The sequence below is a fragment of the Mauremys reevesii genome, linkage group 5 (assembly GCF_016161935.1).
Source record: "Mauremys reevesii isolate NIE-2019 linkage group 5, ASM1616193v1, whole genome shotgun sequence".
NCBI lineage: Eukaryota > Metazoa > Chordata > Testudines > Geoemydidae > Mauremys > Mauremys reevesii.
In genome coordinates, this window is record NC_052627.1 from 63,608,776 (window position 1) to 63,624,992 (window position 16,217).

The following is a 16,217-nucleotide window of genomic DNA, read 5'->3' on the forward strand; positions in this document are numbered from 1 at the left end:
CTTAAATAAGTAGTAATTTATGAAAGTGATCATTGACATTAAAGCCATTTTGATTTTGTGGACACTTGTTACAAATAATGTATCTCTTCCTATCAAATTCATGTGTGTCAAATCTTTTCCACCGGGAAAGAAAAATTAAAGATCATGCAGTAGGGAATGAAATTTACCCTGGTGCAGAGGGGCCTATGCAAGGCTTAAGCCCCATTGAAGTTTGCTTTTAAGTGAAGTGCCAGGCCTTCTGTGCAGGGGTGAATTTCAGTCTGTGAATAGCCAAAAATATCATTCATTCTGGGGATTCTGAGTTTTGAAATGCTGATGTGGGGAATTGCTATAGTTAGTGCTGTGTCAGCACTTCTCTTGTAATTACCTTTTTTCAGCAATTTATAACTCGTTGCTGATGGTTTTTTAGTTCCAAATGATTTTATACCTATAAATCCATGTAATTTTTCTCAAATGAAATTTTCTAATACTTTTTCTTAAATTAATCTTTTAATCTGCTAGTTCCAGGTACATTATTATTCGTTATATTTTAAGGAATATATTGTCTTAATTGTTTAACCTGAAAGCTGCAATTATTCTTGTGTGCCTGTTTTTAAACGAGATTTAAAATTATGCATTTTTAAAAAATGTCCTGGTACAAATTTGTTCAGTCTACCGTGTAATGAGATAAATTTTCCAAACTGTTATTTTAATAACCCATAATCACTATTTAATAAAGAATTCAGATAACTTGAAAATATAAAATGGAATATTACTCCATGCTTTTTTATTTTTGTGCAAAAACTCTTCAAGCTGTGCTTTTTCCAAATAAAAAACTGTGTATACACTCAGATACAGTGATGTGCATTCTTATGCATAGATCTTCAAGATAGATATTCTATGCCAGTGTGTTTCAGTCTTTATTCATGTGCAGACCCTTAAAAAGCTCAAATGGAGGTGCGGACCCCATGGAAATCGTAGACATAGTCTGCGGCTCCCCAGGGGTCCATGGACCACAGGTTGAAAACCACTATTCTACAACATTTACATACTTCATTTATTTTCTACAGGGTAGAAATAGGGTATGTTTTATGACTGTTCACAGTTGAGGGTAAATCATTAATCTCTCATCTCTAGTTTAGTTTATAAGGGAAATGAGCATGGCATCTTGCTGCAGTGGATACATATTCAGGTTAGAAGACTACTATTCTTTTTTTGCAGCTGCAGTTCATTTGAATCAAGTCAAAGATTTATAAACCATGAAAAATACTGGTTAGAACTGAGACACTAGTACACAATTAGTCTCTCATAAGTACAGACTATTACCTTCACTTTTATCCTCTCCATTTTTATTTAAAAACAAAATATTGTAAACTAAAACTTATACTTACTTAAACTTTGTTACTGTATCTTTGTTTTGATCATATACTGGGCATTAGGTTATCAGTATTGTTTGCTCTGGTTCGAGCTCGTATCATGGTGTTTGTCTTTAAAATGGACATGTATACATTTTCTAGAATAGATAATGCTGTAAAGAACTTCTTAGCAAGATTGTTGGGTTAAAGAGGCCTTCTGTTTCAAATGGGTAATACAAATCAATAAAAATGTTTCTCTTTTGTTTAATTGTGAAGTATATTATTAACTAGCCCTTCACTGCAAATCTGAGTGTATGGTGTCGCACATTTTCTCAGTTAATTGTAGCTCTGTATTTGCTATGAAGCAAATACAAGGTGGTGGTGGTGGGGCCTCAAGAGCTACTGTTTGTAATGAAAATAGATTCATATATCTTTTTTAATTTGAATAAATCATGAAGCTGAATCATCAGATGCTTTCAGCATTGATCTTAGAATATTCCTGTTTCAGTATTAATGTCATGACTAAATTTATATGTCAAGTGCTGCACATGAAAGATAAATTCATTTAAGACAAATATTACTTGCCAGGATGATCATATGTAATCTTTTCTCCGACTCCGTCTGAGATAGAGATCATTGAGGTGCTTTGAATAAGACTTCTTAATGTTGTTTTATACCTTAGTTCAGGAAGCAGGTTTATAAAGTGCCATACTATTTAATGTTACTTTTTGGGGAGGGAGGGGAAACTGTATGTTAAGAGATTGTTCTTGGCGCACACATGAGTCTATACCGTAATACCCACTTCTGTCTTGTGCTGACTTTGGAAAACTGCCTGTCACTACTGCTTCTCACATGCAATAACTGCTTCCTTTATCGACACCTGTGGTTTATGCTGCCGGCTGACAAGCCAAGTTTGGAAATCAAGAAACTTGAGCCTATAAGGGTTCTGTGTTGTTTTCTCCCCTCCCCCTGTTTTGAAAAGGTGGAAACTGTTTTTAGATTCTTTCTCTTGGCAGCATTTCTTTCCCTTATCCTGCAATCAGATTGCACAGCTTCCTGTTAGCCTGACATGCCCTCTTGCATCTGCTCCAGATTGTCTGGAACAGCAAAGGAAACTGCTAACATCCTTTTTGTGACCCTCCCAGGATACACACATCCCTTGGTAGTTTTCAAGATGTGAGCTTGTTTCTTACTATTATGACTATTAGAGGAAAAAAAGAAATGCACTCCACCACCAAAAAATGCTCTTCAAAAAAAGAACCAAAAATCTTAAAATCTGTTAAGTCAAGGTAACTAGTGTAACCCATCTCTTTGCAAACCCTGCTTCTGTAGTATACAAGTACGAAACACACTGTCACTTTCAGACCTTAATAAAACAGATCAGCCTTTGGCAGTCAGCGTTGTAGTATGACATGCACCTGGTGTTAGTGAATAGTATGTTGTGCTACCTCAAAAAAGCAAATTGTCAGATAGCTGGAGGTAAGACTAGTCTTCCTGGAGCATGTTCTTTTAGATTCTGAAGTAAGAATACAGCTAAAAACAAACTCACTCTTATAATAGATTAGTTGCTTAAATCATTACATAATTGTGTCAGTATGACTTATTGAGTGGACTGAAAATTTATATTTCTGTCAGCTTCATGGTGTTGCATCATCATTCACATTATCCTCAGCTATTCATGGAGAAAATTTTTTTTGATAGCCATAATTCACATACTAGAAAGAGAATGTGGGCATGGTAATATCTTTTATTCAAGCTTACACAGAGATCTTCTCTGAAGAAGCTCTGTGTAAGCTCAAAAACTTCTGTCTCACCAACAGAAGTTGGTCCAATAAAAGATATTACCTCACCCACCTTGTCCCTGTAATATCTTGGTACCAACACGGTTACAACACTGTATAATCCACATATGACATACATGTTTTGTTTAGATGATATATATGGAGTGAACTTCATAGTAATACATTAGATATTGTAGCTTTCCAACCAGGTGGTCCAGAAGAGAAACTCTTGGTGGTGTTCAAAAAGCACACCATGAAAGGTCATCCCTTCAAGATCTTTTTGATTTTCATCTAGCTATTGCCAGTCTCCTGGGATGATGGCGCACCTGAAGCAGACTGTCTTGGGACAAGGGTCTTCCTTTGAACTAAGGATGTACAAAGCTATCTTGGAGCTGCAGGCAATCCTGCTAACCCTTCTGTTCCTTGAGAAGTTCTTAAAAGACCACCTCACTTTTATGAGAGCAGAAAACCCAGTGATGGTTGTCTGTCTCAACAAACAAGACTAAACAAAGGGCAAAGCCCTGTTGCTGGAGTCATCTCTTCTTTTCCAAGTGTCCAAGAAGAACATCTCATCTGTGAAAGCTTTCTGTGCCCCAGGCTGACTGTTGAGCAAATCCATTCTTTATCCAGGGGAATAGTTATTCAGTGGGAAAGTCTTTCATCATTTCAGAGTCTTGTTTCCCGCATCAACTTTCCCCTTTTGGGCCTGCTTGCATCACAGTCCAATCACTTTCTGCAGAGCTATTGCAGGAGGTGCCCCAACCTAAATGCTTGGGTTTATGATGGCTTCTTAGTTTTGGACAGGAGAGTTTACCTATATGTCCTCCTTGCTTCCCACTTATCTGGGAGGTCCTCCAGACCCCAAATTTCCCCTGTTTCTAAAATTTGTCATGAATTATTGCATCACAGCTGAAATTTTTCTTTTTTTATTTAAGGTTCATTGGGCAGAGCTTCCTGAGATATGGAACTATTTTGTGGTGGATGGGAAAGGACTTTTCACTTTTGGAAAAGTCTTCTACTTTTCTCTGGAAAGACGTATCTTTAAAATGGCTTTGTCTAGAAACCTTAGATTATGGAGAAGCACTGTTCACTTCACAGTTTAGGTTGTCACCAGGTTTCTGTTATGAAACAAATTGTAGTCTGCTTTTAATGTCTTTAGAAAGCTAATTTATTTTTCAGATTTCCCAGGTCTTTAGTCAGAGAGGACAACATGCTTACAGAATGCATTTGCTTCTGTGGAGTTTGATCATGAACATCTTGGAAGTCTAGCATCTATTATATGATATCTGCATGGTGCCTTCTGGATTTTTTAGGCCCTGACAGAAACCAGTAGATTTTAGAAAGAAACTGCTGGGTATGTCTACATAGCAAAGAAAAACCTGTGGCTGGCCTGTGCCAGCTGACTTGGGCTCAGGCTGCGGGGCTTTTTCATTGCTATGTAGACGTCTGGGCTCAGGTCTCAGGCTCCAGCCTGACCCCGGAATTCTACACAGCAATGAAACAGCCCTGCAGCCTGAGCCCTGGGAGCCCAAGTTGGCTGGCATAAGCCAGCTGTGGGTTTTTCTTTGCTGTATAGACATACTCATAGGGACCAGTCCAAGTGTTTCCCTTACAACACATGGGAAAACCTGCCACTGCCACAACACATCTTCATGTACACACACAGGCACTCCCCTGACCTCATAACACATTCATGAAGACACAAATCTGGAAACAGATCAATTGAAAGATTTTAATATGCCTGCAAGAGGATCCTGCAAACTTGTAATGTCAAACTGAATCCACTAAGTTTGAAGGACTTCACATTGTCTGCAATGTAGTTTTGAAGAAATTCTGGAGTGGCTCTAGCAAGGAGACCAAAATACACAACTGTATTTTGACAGTAAATTAATATATGTTTTGGCATGTGCAAACTTGTTAGGTGTGTTCTGAGGGAAAACTAAAATTCTTCCCACTTTGAGTGCTTATTGTTTATATGGAATTATTTTAATTAGTTATTATATTTTTGTCATCATTTTTTGGAGAAATTATTTAATTACACTTAATCAGTTGCTTTTGGCATTTTTCATTATTTTAAAAAAATCTGATAAAGATATTTACATTCTAATATAAAATAGTACATTTTGCTACTTCTACAAAATATAGTTGGTTAAATTTGTATTTGTGAATTGTCCTTTGTTCTTAGCTAGACCACAGTTATTACTGTGTCTGAGTCATCAAATCAGGAACATCATTATACTGTCAAGCACACAGTAGAACTCAATCTCTGGCCTAAATAGCTTTGAGTCATAGAAATGTAGGGCTGGAAGAGACTTTGAAAGTTCATCTATTCCAGCCCCCTGTGTTGTGGCAGAACCAAGTAAATCTAGACCATCCCTGACCAGTGCGTATCTAGCCTGTTCTTATAGCCTTCAGTGGCAGGGATTACACAAGCACCCTCGGAAGCCTATTCCAGAGCTTAACTACCCTAGCTAAAAAGTTTTTCCTAATATCTAACCTGAATCTCCTTTGCTACAGATTAAGCCCATTACTGCTTGTCTTCTCTTCAGTGGACATAGATAACAATTGATCATCATCCTCTTTATACCAGCCCTTACCATGTCTGAAGACTATTGTCAGGTTCCCCCTAAGTCTAAAATTTAGTTTGTTTTCTAATTTACAGTGGGTTAGAAGATGGACATTTTAGCAGTGATGTCGCATGGCAAGCTTATTTTACATAAAGAATATTGAACAGTAATCTGACCTTGTTTATAAGTGCAACCTCTTTTATAGGATTCACATATAGTATGGCATAGTTGAAAGTAAACACTCCAGAGATTTCAGAATTTAGTTAAATAAATAAATTATAGATTTTGTTATTTAGATCTTAATGTACTAAGCTACGGGGCCTGATTCTGTCCATTGACTCAGGTGGAGCTACTGCTGTCGTACACAGGTGAGAGATCAGGTTAGTAATATTACCTTACAAGGGCATCCAGCAGTTTCCATTACAGAAAACAGGTGACAATACTTACCCTATATATTACATGTTTACTTTTTAAAACAAAGTTAAGAGCTGCACTGATTCTAAAAATCAGTGTCAAGTTTCTAATTTGTGGTGATCGCAGCTAATAAATTGAGGCCTGCTGCTCTATTCCTTATGGGGATATTGTACATTCATCCACCCCTGATTTCAGCTGTAGAAGAGATTAATTAACTTTGTAAAACCTGCTTTCACAGATACATTTTATGTTGCATCTGGTTGCAGATTCTTTGATATCTAGAAGCACGCACTAATGAGGTATGTTGTGAAGTTACATTTAAATTCAGTTGTGTGAAAAATTCTTCAGGCAATTCTTTAGTTTTAATTAGTATACCTTTCCAAAAGCAAGCATTTGGATGTGGCCAACCTGGTAATGTCTTGGACTGCTTGAGATGAGTAAATATTTACTGTTCTGTCAAACGTCTATTTTCAGATAAAAAGATGTCTGAAACTGTCTTTGAAGCTCCCTATTTGGAGCAGTTAATTTTAGGTACTTTTGTAGAGACTTTAAAAAAAAAAAAAGATTAAATGGTTGATCTTGAGTTTTTTCTTTTTGGTCACCAGAGTAGGATTCTTGTATTGGGGGTGGACTGGAGGAAATTACTATTTCTCAAAGTGTTTGCAGTGGTCAGCAAAAATATTTCTATCCCTGACGGGTAGAGTGATTTTTTTTTTTTAAGAGCTGATTGCTCTTGTTTTTTATTCCTTTAGTGTGACATGAATTTGAATGGATCTCATGAACTGGTAATATTAGAGATTAATGACCTGTATCCTTATAAAAATGGTTTATTATTAGATGGTATGAATGAGTGTTTTCTAGTTCTAATTGATTACATGAGAGCACCTGCTACAATGTCAGAATTGGGGTGTGTATGTTTCTTCTTAGAGTGCTGGTTCCTATGTATATTCTGCTATGGGGTATGCATGTGGTCCATGCTCCTGAGATCAGGGAATTCTTGCAAGCAGTTTCTGTTGGTCTGTGCCGGTGCCCCTGCTCTCCTCATGCTCCACACCGAAGGTATAAGGGACGGGGTGAACTACTTCTCCAGGTACTTCTGATCGCTGCATGTCCTGAGTTGGAATTCTCCAGTATCCAGAGTTGATCCTTTCTCTTCTTGTAAATGTTCAGTTTTATATTCTATGGGGTTTTTTTTGTTAGTGTTTTGATAGTTCCCCAGTTAGTCAGTGTTAGAATCCGTACAGTGGGAACCCTGCCTGTCTCCCAGCACGGGATTTAAATTATACTTAGGATACAGGCTTCAAAAACTATCGTCTCCTCCTTTTCAGTCAGTGCCTCTGGTGCAGAGGTACCCAAAATGTGGGGTGTGCAGTGGAACATTTTAAGGGGGGGGTCAGCCCCCCGTGGGGCAGAAAGGGAGCGCCACCCAGCTCTCGGCCCCAGACTTGGCTGCTGGCCCTGGCAGCTGACCCAGGGCCCTGGTGGCCGATCCCAGTATCTGCTGTGGCCCCAGTCGTGGTTCCCTTACCCCTGTCTGTGCCCCCCGCACATCTTCTGAAGCCATGGCCCCAATCCCAAGCCCAGCTCAGGGCAGTGGGTGTGGACAGGGCTCAAGGTGGGGCATGAGGTAAAAAGTTTGGGGACCACTGCTCTGTTGCCTCAGAGAAGCTCCTATCTTGGCTAAAGTGCAATATCTGGTGCTGTTTTCCCTGATAAATGTGGCTGAACTTTGGCTTCAGAAGCACCTTACTGAGCACACAGTTATGTGTCAGTCAGACCCAGATTGAGGAGGCTGCCCCCATACCCCACCTAGAATCATTAAGGCACATGCCCCCTAGTACTGTGTCTGACTCCAGCGCGGAAAGCTAGCAGAAGGAAAAAACTTTCATATGGGCCCTCTCATGAGTAAGGGGCATTCTCACAAACAAAAAAACAGATCCCTTCCAAGACCTTCTAAGACAAGAGATCCATCCCCGATCTTGTCCAAGCTGGATGAGCCTTTGCACCCAAGAGAGGAGGATTTAGGAGGTCTTCCTAATCCTTATGGGCATGATCAGAAGGCACCTAGAAACAAGGTTTCTTTGGCACTGCATCACCTTCTCTGCATCACCTTCAACACCAATTGTGGTACTAACTAAAATTAAACACTGGTTCCTGAAGAACTGGAAACTGCTGGTGCTGTCAAAAAAACACCAGGTTGAGACTCATTCACTGATGGTACTGTCACGGCTCCATAAGGAACCGACATCTAAATCTGCCTGGCAGTACGGAGTGACAAGATACAGCCTCCGAAGGGGCCAGTGACTTACATCGCTCCAGAGGATATCTTCATCCTCCTCTTGTTATTGGGACTGATACTCACCAAGCAGATACTAACACCAGGGGAAAACAAGTACTCTGAAGAATTCTATCTTCCTTGCTGGAAACTAGCCACAGTTTCCTCTCATGGGGACCAACAGCACTGCTAATGTAACTTGATCCAACCTTTTAATTGTCAGGAGAATTGGACTTACCAGAGGAACCAGCTTCACCTCCACCTAGAGAGATCAACCTAGAGAGGAGATCATGGGTCTCTTGGAACTAGCCTCTGTCACACCAGCAGGGACCACTTCCTCAGGACTGATAGTACCCAATGCTTTGGAGACCACCACAACCTACTTTTGACCCATCATACCGGCCGTATTGGGTCCCTTGTGCCACTTATGCATGCTGTCTGGAATCTGTGTGATCCAGCAAAGAGTCTTACCACTGCTCTCCTCCAAAGTGTTAACCAGGACTGCCTCTTGAGCCTATGGAAGGAGAGGAAGATGAGCTGAATCCACCAGTACCAGCCAGGGTATCATCCTCCTCATCTGATGAGGCAGTTTCTCCAGCCTCACCATCTCCCCTAGATGATTGTAGACAATTTCAGGAGCTGTTAAGGTGAAATAGCTCCAGATCTTCTTAGAGGAGGTCCAGGATTCTCAACATAAGCTCCTGGATATTCTACAGGCTAAGGGATCCAGCTCGGTAAATGAAACCAAATTAGAACTGTCAGTGGCTGTATGGCTCACACTGGCTACCTATGCTCCTACCCTCAAGAGGGAAGAAAAGTACTACTTTGTCCTTGTAAAGAGAGCAGAGTTCTTGCTTAGATCAGATGAGGCAGCTCCACCATCTAACATCCCTGGGATCTGGGCAACCATAGAGACGTCTAACTGGACTGCTACTCAGACCATAGAATTTATACGAACAACCTTAGATTTGACCAGGATGAAGGCGTATCTCCCCAAGGACAGATTTCACACCAAGGGCACTCTGATGGATCTAGTTACACACAGCCCTTAAATCTCAGTCTGCCTCTCCTGGGGCATATGGTGTGATGTACGTCTATGATGCCATTCACCAGAATCCATGTTCATGGCCTGCAGGCTTGGATCTAAACAGTATATACATGGAGCAAGCACAGCATGAACACTATAGGAACAATCCCCTCAAGGTCAGGGCCTTACTGACGTGGTGGAGGGGCCTGGACTTGTGTATGTGGGAGTTCCATTTCTTTCCCCCAGGCTCGACAAGATGATTAGATGAACTCTGATAGGCTGGGGAGCCCACACAGACAATTATACAGTGCAAGGTACTCTAAGACCTCACAAAGCCAGAAAGCACATAGCTCTTCTGGAACTCAGAACAGTTTGAAAGACCCTCAAACTTTTCCTACCACTCATACGCTCCCAGCATGACCTGATAATATTGGACAATATAATAACCATTTTCTATATAAACAAGCAGGGAGGGGTGAGATCCCTCCCCTGTGTATAGAAGTGGTCTGTTTATGAAACTGGTATATCCAGAATCGCATCACCCTGTGTGCAGTCTAACTTCTGGGTGCCCAAAACTCGTTGGCAGACAGCCTCAGCAGGCATTTTGCCACAAGTGGGAATTACACAGTTCAGTAGTGGATAACATCTTCACTCAGCGGGGAACCCCCGCTTGGAACCTGTTGCCTGCTAAGCAGACGGCTAGTGCAACATATATTGCTCCAGAGGAGTTCAATGACAGTATTCCAGAGGGGGTGCTCTCCTTGAACTATGCCTTTCCTCCCATCGTACAGCTCTCTCAGATTCTATGGAGGATTGGACAGGACAGAGTATGAGTTATCTTCATCACCTCCAAATGGCCTATGTAGTTCTGCTTTTCCATGTTCCTGACAAATGTCAACCCATTTGCCCATCAGCATTCATTCCTTCCTGAATCTCTGACCAAGGAGAATGGCAAGGCCAGGATCCCAACCCGGAGTCTCTTCATCTCATGGCTTGGTATTTGGATGGGCATCACACTGAAAACGTTCATGCTGTGCAAGCCATTCTTAATAGCAGAAAGGACTCCACCAGGAAATATTAGTTAGCCAAATGGATACGTTTTTCTGTCCGGATCTAGCAAAACGTTGTCACCAAAAACAATGGATAAGTCTGCTATTTTGGATTATCTCCTTGCTCTCAAGGTGACAGGCCTTTCCCGTAGCCTGCTATGGATTCACATCTGGCCAATCAGTGCTTGTCACCTGCTAACAGATGGTTACTTGATCTTTACTCATCCAGTAAAGCCAGGTTTTTGAAGGATCTGATCAAAACCTTGCTGCTTGGGGAGGAAGACAACCCTCATGGAGATCTTAACTTCGTGTTTTCAGCACTCTAGGCCACCCTTTGAACCATTAGGTATGTGTTCTGTGTCTCACTTGTCAGTGAAGGTCATGTTCATCATTGCAATCACCTTGCCCAGAAGGGTAGGTGAACATGAGGACCTAATGGCCAATCCATCATACACAATATTCCACAAGGACAAAGGCTTGCTACACCTAAGCCTTAAATTCACTCCTAAAATAGTTCAGAAATTTCACAAAAATGAGTTAATCACATGTCTGTGTTTTTCCTGAAGCCCCATGCCTCTAGCAAGTAGAGATTTCATTCCCTCAACATGAGTATTGGCATTTTACCTGCAGAGAATGAAACAGATCAGGAAATCTCCCAGACTATTGGTTGCCAAAGCAGAATGAGTGTGAGGACAAGCTATATCCTCTCAGAGTCTTTCAGTCTTACTCCATTAGTTGGCACAACTTCCTCCTCCTCATGGGGTAAGGGCTCACTCTAGAAGAGTACATGCAACCTCATTTAGCATCACTTCAAGAGGTGTCCATGCTTGATATTTACAGGGCCACTATGTGGAGTTCGAACCACACGTGCATGAGACGTTATGTCTTGGCCCAGGACTACTTCACTGACACATCCTTTGGGGAAGCGGTTCTAAAGCAGCTCTATAAACTTAATTATCGTGCCTTCCTCCTGAGTGCTTGTTGTGAGTCACCCACAGTGGGATATACATAGGAACCAATACTCATGGAAGAAAGGGAAGTTACTTGCCTTATTATAACTGGAGTTCTTCCAGATGTATGGTCCCTGTCTGCATTCAGCTGCCCAACCTTCTTCCATTTGCTTTGGATCATGACAAGATTTGTGGTAGAGAAGGAGGTGGAGAGGATTTTAGTCAGCCCTGCCCCTGATACCCTCGATGTGGAGCACAAGGATAATGAGTGCGCGGCTGTGGTCCAGTAGAAATGACTTGCAATAACTTCTCAGTCTCAGGTGCTTAGAGTTCCTGTGAACCCCCACAGGGACTACGCATCTTGAACTCCACTTATAATAAGATAAGTAACTTTCCTTCAAAGGGGGTATTCAAGCTGGTAATGACAATTACTTTCCTTGTAGGCCTCATACTACCAGGATTGGAAATGAATCCATTATGCCTCTTTGGAAAGCTAAAAATCCAGTTTTCCAGTGTCGTCTTATATTATAAGAAATTTCAGTTCGTTAATGATTGCTGTGATTTATTCCATGTACTGATGACACTCTGCAAAAAAAAATAAAATAAAAAAAAGACCATTCCTGTTATCTAACTTCTTCACTTCAGCTAAATTGTAATATTCAGTAAACACCTGTTTTTCATAGAACAGAACCAACCTGTTGTCTGACTAACCTAAGACAAATATCAGTAGGATTACTAAGAGAAGAAATATAATTTTAAGTAATTACTTTACAGTTCCTTTGTGGTTTATGAAAATTATGACCTCACTTTCCTGCTTGTTTTTATATTAGAAATACCAGGTCCTTATTACCCTCTATTTGAGGAGTGGGATTGTGACATAGCTCAAATCTGAGTCGCAAATCTTCCAGCTCCTAATTGAGCACAGTGATATTGAGTCTTAAAAATTGAATTTGATCATCCTATCCCTCCCCAATAGGCTGTTAGCCACAAACGGTGTCATATTCACAATCCTCCAAAGGATGACAGAGTTCTCCAGTAAAAAGGGGATATCATGGTCTGAGAGATTTATGTCCATCACAATAGTTTTAGCTAAGAAAAAAGCAGGAAAAACTGCTATTTTTTAAAATACAATCTTAAGACAGCAAAAGAATTAAATCAGGGGTGGGCAAACTTTTTGGCCCGAGGGCCACATCTGGGTATAGAAATTGTATGGCAGGCCATGAATGCTCACAAAATTGGAGGTTAGGGTGCGGGGGGGGGGGGCGCCGACTGGGGGTATGGGCTCTGGAGTTGGGGCTAGGGATGAGGGGTGCAGGAGGGTGCTCCAGGCTGGGACTGAGGAGTTCGGAGGGTGGGAGCTGGCTCAGGGCTGAGGCAGGAGGTTGGGGCATGGGAGGGGGTCAAGAGTGTGGGTTCCAGGCAGCGCTTACCTCAAGCAGCTCCCAGAAGCAGCGGCATGTCTCTCCTCTGGCTCCTACACAGAGGCACAGCCAGGCAGCTCTGCGCACTGCCTGTGCGGCAAATGGGAGCTGCAGGGGCAACGCTTGGGGCGGGGGCAGCGTGCAGAGCCTCCTGGCTGCCCCTACACATAGGAGCCGGAGGGGGCACATGCTGCTGCTGCTTCTGGGAGCCGTGCGGATTGAGGCAAGCCCCGGAACCCACTCCCCAGTGGGAGCTTGAGGGCTGGATTACAATGTCTGGGGGGCCAGATGGGGCCCCTGGGCCGCAGTTTGCCCACCCGTGAATTAAATGATAAAAGAGACAGTCCTCCGTTATTCACTGTTCCCTTGGCTGGAGCACCATGTGATCCCTCAAAAATCAGTTGCTTTTTTATTATTACAGTGATATTGGGGGTTTTAAATAATCAAATTGTAACAAAATATTTCCTGTTTCTCTTTTTTAGTATAATGGGGTTAACTGAAATTTAGCATCCATGTCAACCATGATGCTTTTTGAAAAACATAACCTTGTCCTGACCAGTGGGAATGACAATATCACGATTTGCAAATCAGACCAATTAATTAGTCAGTGGCTCAGTAACCGGAATTGACACTTTCAGAATCAGAGGTTCTTACAGAGTTGTGTAACAAGCTGTTGAGCCACCTGGCTGCCATTTTAAAATGTACCGTTGGTTTATACTCAGCAGTCTCACTAAACCAAGACTGATTATTATTTTTTTTTATCAGAAGAGAGGGAAATGAAGTAAAAATGATTTTATTTTAATTTATATTTTATCAAAGAAGATACTGTTTGTATTAAATAATAAAAAAAAACCACATAGAGGCAAAGGTGAGGATGCTATAGAAGACAAATACAAGCTTATGTCTTTGGCAGGCATGTTCTGTCTCCCCTTTTGCTGTTTTTGGAGAACAGCTTCAGTTCATTTCAACATAAAGCCCATTTGCACAAGAGGTGGTTTTTGAGAATCACAAATGTAAAGTCTGCGGTGTCCAGATTCTTTTTTTTTTTTTTTAAATGCATTTGGCTGTGCTGTTGACCTCCAGAATCTCTGAAATTGACACTCCTTTGGGGCGGAGAGTGCTGATTTGGGAAGCAGTGGTTTAGAATATTCTCATTAGCAGCTTATGTTTCTTAAAAAAAAAAATCACAGTAAGCAAAGTTTAGCAGCTGCTGTGGCATTAAATCAAGTTCTGAGAAAAAAGCAGCTCAATCTGAAATGACAGGCAAATATGTTTATGGGATTTATTAAATGTTTGGTCTTAAAATTGAATAATTAAAATGTATTTACCTCTAGGTCTTATACTAATGACCTCGAGCTGTGTGTTGGCTGGATTTTTGTTCATTTTCATAGGATCTAAAGCAGATTAATTTTGGCAGATATTCTGCGTATTTCCTCTGTGGTGCTCCAGCACTGACTTTACATGTTTTCCGCATCTGTAAATTCATATGCCTTTATACTTATAAATAAATAAAAATCTTAGCTTCACCACTTCATAGCTGAGCTTTTTTACGCAGTTTCTATGTAGACAGACAGTAGCCATTTTAGTCTTTAGTGGTATTTTGATAGTACTGGTTGATACCAATATTCTCTGTGAACTAATGACAGTATTACTTATACCATATTGAGAGGTTCCTGCAAACACTAATTTTTGGAGATCTCTAATATTAAAGTTTTATTTAACAACTTACATTTTTAGTCATTTTGTAAAGAACTGACCTAGTGAATTTAAATTGTCCTCTTCTTCTCCTTAGACCTGCTTCCTAAAAAGGCACATAACATGTTTATATAAATGTCTACTTTATTCAGACCAATCTTAAATCTTACCAAAGACATTCTGTTTAAAAAAATTACTGGCTTCCTTTTTTAGAAATATAGTGAAGGAAAAAATCAGAACAAAAAGTGGTATGTCAAATTGACTTTTTGATCTTCCACAAAGCAAAGTAAAATTCACTTCATTTACATATTTTAAGTGGAAAAGAATGGCTTTAGAGGGCACATCTGAATGTTTAAATTTGAATTATCTGTGTGTGTATTTAGGCCACAGAAAGTGAGGCTGGTGATATGGATCTGAGTGGGTTACCAGAGACTGCAGTGGATTCTGAGGATGATGATGATGAAGAAGATATTGAGAGGGCGTCAGACCCTCTGATGAGCAGGGATATTGTTAGAGACTGCCTGGAGAAAGACCCAATAGACAGGACAGATGATGACATTGGTAAGTTGGCATGAAAACTAGCAGGAGGGAGTGGGAAATTGCGCCTCAGCACACTCTAATATTATTTAACATTTTCTAACTTGTTTCTCAGTCCCAAACTTAGTAGAATGAATCCATGTAACAAATATCTAACTTCATGTGAAATAATTAATTGTTCAAAATACCAAATGACTGATTTTACAGGTTACATTTGGATAACTAGAATAAATAATCATGCTAAAAATAACAGCTGATAAGCTGAAAACAAAATTAATGAAGCAACTCAATTTAATTTTAAACTAGATACTCCACTGACATAATATAGATTTTGGGTTGAAAATTAATGTCACAAAAATATACTAATAACCTAAAAGAGAAGCAAATATTCAGTTGTAACGCAAGGTTTTGAAAATAGCAAGATATGATTTAAGATACTCCTCTTCCACTGTACAAATGGACTTCTTGAATTTGTTGTTAGATTTTTTTAAGCTATTGGTTCCCAAGTATAGGGTTGCCAACTTTGTAATGTCTGAAAACTGGAGAGAGACACTCTGCTCCACCTCTTCCCCTAAGGCCCCATACCTGCTTTCTCCTAAGATAGGAGCTGCAGCCTGAAATGCAGCCTGTCTGCCCATGAGATGCAGGTGGAAGTAGCCCCGCCTGAGCAGGGGCTGGCATGGGTTGATGACCAAGTGCCTCTCCCAATCCCCCATGGTAACCAGACTATTGGTGTCCGATCGGTATATCTGACCATACACTGTACAGGTCCCTTTTCAGTCGGACAGTCTGGTCGAAAACTGGACACCTGGCAGCCCTACAAGTTAATATATTACAGATGCTTGTTTAGGAAAAAAGAGGGTGGGTACGAGAAAAAAGGGGAAATAAATGTGCTATTGATGAATATTAATGCTTGTAGTCTGCTAGAGCTGAGAGACTGTAGATTGTAATTTGACACACAGGCCTTGTCTACACTGGGATGGGGGGGTGTCGATGTAAGATACGCAACTTCAGCTATGGGAATACCTCATGGCACGGGATCAATGGCCGCAGCTCCCCCGTCGACTCCACTACCGCTGCTCGCTCCGGTGGCATTCCAGAGTCGACGGGGAACGTATTTGGGAGCGCGTCAAGACGCGATATATTGATCCCCGATAAATCGATCAC

The 16,217-nt window shown here is 40.9% G+C and overlaps 1 protein-coding gene across 12 annotated transcripts in view; it reads left to right on the forward strand.

Moving 5' to 3' along the window:
• RAPGEF2 (Rap guanine nucleotide exchange factor 2) overlaps positions 1 to 16,217 on the forward strand; it is a 292,166-nt gene that overhangs the window by 229,204 nt on the left and 46,745 nt on the right. For 11 of the 12 annotated variants that reach the window (XM_039539178.1, XM_039539187.1, XM_039539181.1 and 8 more), the window contains one exon: positions 14,897 to 15,074. In XM_039539178.1, coding sequence (XP_039395112.1) covers positions 14,897 to 15,074 — 178 coding nt within the window. Of the gene's footprint in view, positions 1 to 6,334; positions 6,396 to 14,896; positions 15,075 to 16,217 lie in introns of those variants that run through there. The other variant, XM_039539188.1, reaches the window with a different exon arrangement.